At 27.0% G+C, this 11,393-nt stretch overlaps 1 protein-coding gene across 1 annotated transcript; it reads left to right on the top strand.

The window, feature by feature from the left end:
* Positions 1 to 286: 286 nt before the first annotated feature.
* On the top strand, positions 287 to 6,205 carry LOC129976628 (cilia- and flagella-associated protein 300-like). Its single transcript, XM_056090291.1, has 5 exons — positions 287 to 369; positions 482 to 563; positions 4,017 to 4,417; positions 4,518 to 4,584; positions 5,637 to 6,205. Exons 1-5 carry the CDS (start codon positions 362 to 364, stop codon positions 5,745 to 5,747), a joined length of 669 nt encoding a protein of 222 aa, XP_055946266.1. The 5' UTR covers positions 287 to 361; the 3' UTR covers positions 5,748 to 6,205.
* The last annotated feature ends 5,188 nt before the right edge of the window (positions 6,206 to 11,393 follow it).

An 11,393-nucleotide genomic window follows, 5' to 3' on the forward strand; every position in this document is an offset into this window, starting at 1 on the left:
ATTTACTAATCGTCAAAAACAATCTTCAAAAGTTACAAAATGCCAGAATGAAAAACAAAATAATGTGGATCATCCTTAGAAGTTTTTAATTGAATCCCTTTGGCCGGCAACAACTTAATTCTAAAGAAAAGACTTTGTAAGAGCAATTGGAGTTAAACATAGACAGCTATGGAGTAACCATGGCAACTAGAACTGCAAACAATTCAGAACTTACATCATTTCGTTTATAGCGATCTGATGGAAAATGGAATCTAAAAAAGTTGTTTTACTTTCAGATATTCAGTATTTGAGAAAGTACGAATTTAATCTTGAAAATAAGGACTACAAAATTTTCATCGAAAGAAATTTAATAGAGTATTTAATGAAATGGTAAGTTATAGGTTACAATAATTTTTAGATCGAAAAAATAACTTCTAATTAGATTGTCTTCAATTTTACAATTTACAGAAAAATTTACAATTGTTACTTTTTTATTATTTAGGAATATGGATAAAAGTCTCAGAATTTTTACGTACAGTTTTCAAGATACATATTATGAAGCAAATAAGGACCAATTCTTCAAAGTAAGTTAATAGTTTTGATACAATAAATAGTTGATTTTATTTACAAAGTAATTAACTCTTAATGACAACCGTACATTTTAAATTTCATTCATTTGTTTCTTTTCAAAAGTTTGATGCAGGTTATATAATAACAATAAACAAACTAAATTTGTCATTTATCTCTTTGCAGAAACTATTGTTTATTTGGGACACATTTCTTTTCTGATTTTTTTTAATTCTAATGAATTAAAAAATTAAAGAAAACTTTGGCGTTTTTCCGTGATTATTACGAAAAATATAATTTCAGTAAAATAACTTTAACGTTAGATTTAATTAAAAACAATTTTTATAATTGAAATAAATTAATTCTATCCTTAAGTTTGGCAATTTTTGAAAATTATTTCCAAAATAGTATCACTATTTTGTATCACTAATATCAAAATAATTGTTATTTATAAGTAATATTGTAATCTTTAACTCTACTACTGATAAAAACGAATGACTATTGCATGACTCTCTGTAGGTAAATCTGTTGACTTAGACTCACCAAATTCGTCCAAATATACTTATAGAGGTTAGAATGCACAGTTCGGGATGATTTTTGTTCATTTGAATGAATCAGATAACTATAAAACGCACAAGAATAATTTTTACTCTGTGTTAAAATTAAAAAAACTGCAAGTGTTGTGTAATCCCCATCCTCAATTTTAAAATTACTTTTAAATATGATTTGAAATAATACTTTCTATATATTTTTATATAGATATATTTTTTTACTAGCCGCCTTTAGCAATCAGCTAGTTAGCCGGGATCAATCCTCGCTAAAAACTTTGAATTCAACATTTTATACAACTTGGTCTTTTAATAGCGTCATCAGCAAAATATTTTCAAGGTTTAAAATTTTGATACTCATATACCCATATTACTATCATAGAAGCCTTACGCCATTCTATTCATGAATTATATATCTTCCTACTTTTTCAGCTCCCATAAAGTTTATCTTTAAATTGACGTAGAGTTGATTAAATTTCAATAAATACAAAAACTTTTTTGCTGAAACCAAACATGTTTTTTATTTTTAATATGAGTATAGAGATCCGAATCGTTCAGTACTGAAGTCTCAGCACTAACACAGGGATTCATTTTTATTAAAAGAATATATTATTAGCTAAATTATATATTTTCTAAACAGCTGAGAAATACAGTTACTGAAATATTAAAATCAAGTGATTTTAAAAATAAAGGAGGAGAAATGTTAATATATTTCAGATGTAACTTTTGGCCAAAAATTTCACTTTAAAGGATTTGTTATGAATGTTTCACTTTCCCCCTTAATCCATGTTGTGATTAAACAATAAATTTACAATTCAGGGTTATGTTTGGCATGCGATGTTTTTTCAACGATTTCGATGATTCGGATTGTTGGAAAGAATTTTGTATTTTCTAGATAAATTTAATAAAAACATTTTAAAAGAAAATGATAATCTTTGCTTATGTTTAGACTAAAAATTATAACGACAAAATTATAATAACGCTAAAACATAATTAATTAATGAAGGTGTTTCAATTAACTTAAAATGTGTTTCCAATTGATTGTGTAAATTTTCAAAACATTTCCATTCTACTTATACATCAAAATTTAATTCAATTGCCAATGCATTTTCAAGTCTCATGTCATCATACGATTCATTTCTCAGTCTCATGTAGCAATGAATGCCTTCAGCTTATCAAAAATTAAACTAATTGCCCAAATTTCATATTTTCCGCTCATATACTAACCGCCTTTGGCGACCAGCTGGTTCAACAGGAATAATGCTTTCTAAAATTTTCAATTAAATATTTATGTAGATTGCTCTTTTAATAACTTCTTCAGCAAAATATATTTAAACTGCGAATTTTAATAGTCACGTAACTCATATTGTTATAGAAGCCTTGCGATAATTCGTTCATTGTATTATATATCTCTCTTATTTGCAATCAGCTGCCGTGGAACCATGTGGAAAATATCACATTTTATGCTACAACGGAAAAACGCCAAAATTTTGCTTCATTTTTAATTAAGTAAAATTATAATTGAACATTAAAAAAAATCGCTCCAAGGTATACTTGTGTCAAATTTGATAGTTGTCGGCTAAACGATCTGACCTGTAGAACGCCAACACACACACGCGCGCATGCACGCACACATACACATTGAACTTTATTATAAATATAGATTAACTGCTTTTGACGTCCAGCTGATTCGCCGAGAATACTAATTGTGCGTCATTTCAATGAAACCTCTCATGCAAAACTTGGATGCCCTTAACAAATCATTTGTAAGTATCAAATGGTGATTGACATTAGAGCCATGCTATTTCAGAAACTTTAAACCTCTTCTGTTTGTTTTGCAAATGAACACTCCTCATGATGTCAAATTCAATAACGTTATAATGCCATTAAAAATATCACTCACCGTTTCATCTATCTTCAAACTACATCATATTCCTTTCGATAGTATAATTTTCATTATCTGCTTCACGCATAAACAGTGCAGATAAATACCATATTTTTTTATTCCTCATTTCAACTAAGGATGAAAATCATGCGATGAAGCAACTGATGAAACAGCGAAAGTGGTTGGAATTTCAATACAACAATTCAATCTATAGTAAAATATTAAATAGAAAAATACTTTCCAAAAATGCCTTTAATTCGGTATAATCGCATGCCATTCAAAGCGATATCATTAAAATTTCGCTAAGATGTACATTATTACCCCCCCCCACACACACACACACAAATTATATATGCGGCAATTGTCCCAGTTTATTACTTGTGTACATTCACGTTTTTGAAGTTTCCATTTCTTTATGCTTTTGAATCATACAACTAAATTACGAATTCAATAACTTGGAAGTTATTAATGATGCTTTATTTCGACCAGCAGATATTCTACGGAATTCACCAAATGATTTATATTGAATACATTTTGATAAATTTCCGACAAAGAAATAATAATAATAATAATAAAAAAAAAAAAAAAAAACGAAAATATTTTAGAATGACCATGATACACCTTCCCTTCCTCCCCGAATCAGACGATATCGGGAAATCTACGATTTTCTTCCGACGTCTATTCTCGGTCCCCTTCTGTGCACGAGTGTGTAATGTGCGAGAGGCTTTTCATTAGAAATAAAATGCATTTAGCATTGAAATGGAAATCGTTTGTGTGATTTCTGATATCTAATATAAATTCTTCTGTTGTTTATTATTCTATTCAGAAGATATGATTATTTTTAAATTACTTTTCCAAAAAGCTCTCTTCGGAATACCATTCGATTTAGTTTCGTATTCATCCCTTCATTCAAATATAAAATTAAAAAATTCTACACTAATTTCCAGAGATTTATGTTGCTCAGAGCTTGGTTATATATAGAAAATATAATTATTAAAAAAATCATAAAATTTTATTACAAAAAAAATGTTTTTCAGGATTTGTTCCACACCGATGTTGTTTTGAAAAATTTAGAATGTCAGTTATGGAATAATTCAAAAGATAAAAAGACATGGATTGAAATAGAGGATATCCCTTGCACTATTCTGAGCACAGAATTCTTCGACAGAATTTACAAGAACGAAATCGTTCTTCATGATGGAACAATTAGAAAATGTTTTGAAGAATACATGGATGATATTGTCATAGCTGACGAACTCCGGAACATACTTTTGGTAGAGGAGTCATATAACTATCCATTATACACAGACAAAGAAAGAGCAGAGTTTCTCTTCCTAATCTTCCAGCACTTCTGTCTTGGCGGCTCCCTAAATCAGTATGAAGACAACATAAATCCATATATTTTAATGGCCAAAACACTTTACAAAGACCTCCTGTGGTAAGATGATTTGAACAAACATAATTGATGAAAAAATGATTGGAATAAGTTACCAATATTTGAAATCTGAAATCATGAATATATTTGTTTCCCTTGTTAGTGTCAGAAAAACTGGATCACCAAAGAAAACAACTATTATGTCACAAGTATTCAAAGTGGAAATATTTGTAAGTACACTCTTTCAAAACTTTTCTGATATCAAATAGATATTTTCAGAATAAAAAGATAACATGATTATTTTTTTAAAGAGAAAGTCAGGAGCAGAAAGTTTTCTAATAGTAAGAAAAATAAAATATAATGACTGAATTCTATTATCAATTCTATAATTAAAACCAATTTCTTTTTAATATATTTTAAAATGTATCCACAAACAAGTTAAAAGGGGAAAAAATTCATAAAAATAATACCATCCCTCATCGAACAAAATTAGGCAATAAATTGTTAACTAATTCAGAAATCATTAGTTTTTTTTTTTTTTTTTTTTTGCTAGTGAAAAAAAATTTTAATATTTTTATTTGAAACTATCTATTTTATTAAGGAAAAAAATGCTTTTTGCAAATGGCAGAAATTTCTTTTCAACCCTGACCTGCCAATTGCTTCTTAACCTAAGCCTGAGACATAATTTCAATCCTAAAGAAATTAAACGTGGGTAATGGCATAAATGGGGACATTTTCTTTCCTTATATTTCAACAAAGAAGGGATATTCCACCTTCCAAATGTTTTCCAAGAGTTTCCTTCAAAGCTGCGTGAAAAATTCCGTGCTTGTTTAATACTTATTAAAAACCACTAAATAATTTTAAGTTTAAAAATAAAAACTGATATTTTTAGAGGAGGAAAATATTACCAAGATCCAAACATCAAAATCTTAAGATTTCACTTAAGAATGATGCCATTTCATTTAATAATCTCTTTAAATTTGACTTTCAGTTAACTTAAAATATTATTTGAACTGAAAAACTTCAATATCATAAGCAATAATTTAAAATTTATTAACGGCTTTCACATCAAATCAATATTTGCAATTTATCAACATCATGGATCATTATATATTACTTCAATAATAAGGATTTCTGAACTTTTGAGCATAACGGTATTAAAAAAATTAAAATTGTGAAAAAAAAAATACATCTAGGTTAAAGTATTTAAAGTTACCTTTTTAACTTTCAATTTGTTTTTGTTACAAAAATGTAGATAATAACTGTCATTTTTCTTTTCCAGAATGACGGCATGTCTATTTATCCAAGCCAAAAACACCACAAACAAAATTTTTCATATGTGATACTCAATTCTATTTTAAAAGAAGTAACAATCCTGCAACACACATGGTAATTTTAAAAATGCTTAAATAGTTAGTAGCGCTTAGTATGTCTGTAAACAAACTGGAAACGAAAAGACAGAATTATGCAGAGTTTTTAAGTTACATTGTTATGAATTCACTAGACATATTTTAGGAGAAGGTGACTAAACTCTGCATGCATTTTTATTCATTCAAAGGAAATATCGCTTTTAAAAAATAACGAATCTTTATTTCTCATTTCCTTACGGCGATTATGTAACTGACAAGAGCATTTGAATCGATTAAAACGGATAATAAAGGATATCTGTATTTCATTTACAGCTATTTTGCAATCAATTGAAATACAAGAATTTTATTTAAAAATCAATCATATGGAAATGTAATTATTAAAATCTAAGGTATATAATGTCTGCAGTACCTTACCTGCAATAGGTATGGAGGGGGATCTCATATATAGCTTAATATTTTTTACTACATCTCAGATTTTATAACAGAGTATAATTAAATGATTTTGGAATATTTTTAACTCTAAGAATCAGACAAACTACTCATTAAATTCATATATGATTAGAATGGAGAACTTGAATGAATGTTTGTTTTTTTAGGTCACTTCTAATACATGCCTCTATTTACACGAATGTTTCACTGATATCATTTTCTCTACGAAAAAAACTGTTGTATTATTTTGGAACTAAAATTGAGGTAGGAAATAATTGCTTTTGGGAACCAGTTAGTTCACTCGTAATATTAGTCTTGCTTAATTTCAATCAAACTACATAATTTGAATGTTCATAATTTTCTAAAAAATATTTTCAATCATCAAACATGATAGACACTAAAGCAGTAATTTTAATAATCTTATACTTGTTCTGTTAATTGCATGCATGAACATTCCTAATGAAAGAATGTCACACCACATTAAAATTGTAATGGCTCAGATAAGCAACCATTAATTCTATTACCTTTCACGAGACTGGAACTTCCCCTTCTCATTCTATGTCAAAAATATGCAATAAAATCTCTTCCAAAACTTTCTTCTATGGATGAAAATCATGCTATTTAATATTGTCATGAAACAATAAAAATAATTTTAATTTCATTGCAGTACTGAAAACATCATTGTATAAAATAATTAAAATACTGAAAAATGCACGCTATAATTAAATTGGAATCATTAAGAAGATAATTTCTGTGAATTTAAAATGGCATAAAAGTTATTTTTATGCCAAAATATTTTTGGAGTTATCAAGGAAAAACAACATTTCGGAGAATTTTTGATTACTTAAAAATTTTTACAAAAAATGTTGCTTCAAAGTGCATATTTCTATTCTTCAAAATTTATCTGTGTCAAGTTTGATAACTTTAGATCAAGTAATCTGGCCTCTAAGACTGCCGACAGACAGATTATTATTTGCCCAGATGTATACATACAAAATTTGCAAGACTTTAACAGACTAATAAACACATTATTTTCTCACATATGTAAACAAAATGTTATAATCAAACATTTTCTATTTTAGAGATTTTGATAATTTTCCACCCTAAACGGCCCCGATTCCAAAATTTAATTTTTTTACAACTGCGACCATGAGTGTAATAATTCAGAAATTGGACACGTTAGATAAACTAGGAATGTACTCTTTATGCTGATATTATAAATCTGTAATAGATTTGGAACCAAATTCATCAAAGTGTGAACTATTTACCCATACAGGGTGCGCAGTGTGAAATGGATGCAAAAATTAACTACTTTTAAGCACTTAGCGAAATAAATAAATAAATAAATAAGCCCTTTCGTACATGCATGAATACATAAACTCAAGAATTTTCTACCCCCAAATTTTTTTTTCTCTTATAATAAATTATAGTTTTTATAGAAATTAAAAAAAAAATTTTTTTTTTAATTTAATCTTTCATTAAAAAACAACTTTTTCAAATTTTAATCGATGTTTAGATGTTGAATCCAGTCTCATCTTTTATTTAAATTAGCAGCATTATCTTCAGCAATAATTAATACAAAGAAACTTTGAAAATTTGAATTAAGAGCAAATTGAATAGAGTATCTATATATGTTACAAACATTAAAGATTCAAATAATTGGTAAATTCGACAAAAATGGATTTACAAAATTATTTTCACAAGACATCAGGCGAAAAGAAATTATGCTAATTATACAAAAACTATAACAATTACATATTAGTTTAGAAAATTTAATTTATAATACTAGATAATGCTGACAGATTTTTATCAGAATAATTTTTAAAAAATTTTAAAAATCAGAAAAAATATAATTAATGACTTTTATGTCTTAATTATTTTTATTTTTTTATGCGAACAATTAAAAAAAAATTACAAAAAGTAACTGATTGCTTCCTTTACCTTAATTTTTAAAATATTCAATTCAAATTTTAACATTAAAATGAAAAAACTGACAGTATAATTTTGTATCGATAAATTAAGTTAAATTAACTAATATATACAGCTTTTATTTTGACGTTCTTTTTATAAAAAAAAGATTATATAAGATATTTTCTATTCATTTAAATATTTATATGAATAGAAATAATACGATTGAAACAAGAACACTATTAATACAGTTAATTAAGTAGGTATGTAGAGAAACATTATTATTATTACAACTAATTATAAATTTAAAAAAATCTCATTTACAATTTAAGATTCTGCATCTTATAAAAGGTTTTTTTTTTTTTTTAATTCTATCCTTGTTTGAATGTTGCTGTACTTCGCAACAAGTGAAAAATCCTTTGTTTCATTAGTTTTTAGCGGCAGTTCTTAAATTTCTACAGTATATAGTATATGTGGGTTGCTGAATATATTCAAGGGAAAGTCGGTAGCATTAATTTTCTATGGAGGATAGCTTACAACTGCTGTACGCGATAATTTTCCTTTTGTGTTCACTAACGGATTTTTGCATCAGGTTTCTTTATCAGAACTGAATTCAAAACATATGTACTAACTATGAATTTGCTTTTTTTGTTCTAAAAAATGTGTTTACAAAGGAGAGGGGTAAGAATTTATTGATGGTATTTTTCTGAAGCTTTAAAAGAGGACAAAGTCCATCAAAATGCTATAGGAGAAGGTCAGATTTGAAAGCTGTTAATGGAAAAACCCTTCTGTTACTATCATAGTTAATGCAAGCCTTCCAAGGCCATCAAAGTAAATGTGAAGTAACAAGCTGCAACCAAATTCACAAAAGAGCGTCAAAAAATATTGTATAAGCACCTTTAAGAAGGTGAAAAAATAAATTTTATGCCATAATATTCCTCAAGGTTATGTGGGAAATATGTTAAAATTTTAATTTTTAAAATTAATTTCTAATTACAATTTTTCAAAATCCATCCTTAGTGAGCCTCTAATATCCAAAAAGTAATTGCCCGTTAAATTTCACGCTCCTTATTTCAGTGATGTTCTGTCTTAGTCAGGCAAATCTTTATATACTGACAACGAAACATTTCGATGGGAAATAAAAAAAAAATTGTGTAAAAGTTACAAAAGGAGAGAAAATAATAAACTTTTAAAAATTAATATAATCTGAATCAAAGGTTTCTTAAAAATTTTTTTTTAATTCTTTCAAATTTTAAACATTAGACCTAGCAGAATTTAAAAAAATAAATAAAAACTAACATTTGAGAAGGTAGGTTCAATAAATGATAATTTTCAAAGGAATGGGATCATTTAAAAAAGTACACCGCAAAAAAAATTATTGAAAACTTGGCATCTTCAAATTAAAATTTCATCTCACTGGATTTTATGCAGTCGACTAAAGTAATTACAATCCCAATAAATAATCGTACAGTAAAATCCCTTTTGTAGTTATTCAACAGATTGCTCAAAACAACATATTAATGAGAATGATGATTGAATGTGTAATGAGTCTTCATAGTAATTAGAATAAAAGCAGTTAAATAAATATTTTTTTCATGTACGCTTTTAGAACAACTTCTCTCATTTCTGATGTATCTATTTCTTCTACGCACCATATATTATTTTTAGTCGATTGGAGCTAATCAGTGTAGTCTTTAAGAACATACTAAGAGTTGACATAAAATTAACATGCATAATTAAATTAATTATTTGCTACTGCAACCAGTTTGGCATATCTCGTATTTCGCTCTTTCGGAATCAATATTCCAATATATGTCGGTGCCCATTATTGAAAAAAGGAGCAAAAAAAAAAAAAGCTCCTTAAGCATTATCTTAATAACATGGGTTGAAACTACTGTTTCCCTTCACCGAATGCTTCCATTCCATCGGTTTTCTTTTTTGATATATCCAAAGATTTATGATTGTTTTCGATTTATCGTATTCATTTTTTGCGGAAACAAAAAGAAATATCTTCTTTGTGCTTCTCGAGAAAATTAAACACTTTTAAGGACCTTTTTCCAAAATTAAGCACTCTTAAGGTGTTGAAATATGGTTTTTAAATTTAAGCACTTTTTTAGGACTTTTCGTGATGCTACACACCCTGCTATATAGATATGATATAATTCAAAACTACGCCATGTTAGATGAATGAAATTTGGTATATGGCTTTTCCATCCAAATTGCAGATTTGTACCAAAATGTAGACCAAACAGGAAATACTAAGAGATATTCGCACAGTTTCAAAATAAACAGACTTTCACTCAGCACTGACCTTTAACATAAATTGAGATGAACATTTATAAAGGCATTAATGAAAGAATATTAATAATTTTCACTATAGACATCAATACAAAAACATAACCTAATGCCTAGAAAATGATAAATTGTCTTTACAATTTGTCATATTTACTTTTCACTTATACGCTTTCATTAACTTAAAGGTCTGTTTTCATTCACCTCATTACATAAAATGATTACAATTAAGTGTAATCATTAAAAATGATAGAAAGAAATATCAGGAAAAAAATTTATTAAAAAAATATTTGGATAAAATAAATATCAGATGTATAGCTTAAAAGTAGTATATTTTAAAATATAGATAGCTTAGAGCAATCAATAATTACCATGATTAATTTGTATACAATATTTTCACATTAATTAAAGTGATATATTTGTATCTTAAAAATATCAATCATTAAATTAGTCAATGTCAACTCAATCTTCCCAAAATAGGTCACAAAAGTCACATCATTTCCATGTAATATATTTAGAAATACTGTTATATAACTGTATTTTGAATAAAATCAAATATTTTTAAAAGAGTTAGAAATGCAAGAATGATTTTAAAAATTTCTTTATCATTTATTATCACAGGTTGTCCCACACAGAACATTACATAAAACATATCCAGCACCTCAATGCAGCATTTAATAAATAGAATGAAACAGATTTCACTGGCGTCCTTTTTTTCGTATAGATTTATTTATTGTGAAGAAACATGTATATACAATTAGAATAAAAAAATAAATAACTATTATTTTAAAAGCATAGATTTATAATACATAAACACTATTTGGAATGCACCTCTGGCATTTTCTTTTTTCCTTTTATTAAAACCGAAACCAATTATTATATAGTTTTCAATGTACACATTTCACAATTACTCGTGAATAAATATTTCATAATTTTCTTATAAATATGTAATTGACAGTTAAACTAAAACTGAAAAAAAAAAAAAAATAGCAGGAGACAGATAAAAAAAACAAAGTACTGAATAATACAGGAATACATCA

This window comes from Argiope bruennichi, chromosome 1 (assembly GCF_947563725.1).
Source record: "Argiope bruennichi chromosome 1, qqArgBrue1.1, whole genome shotgun sequence".
NCBI lineage: Eukaryota > Metazoa > Arthropoda > Arachnida > Araneae > Araneidae > Argiope > Argiope bruennichi.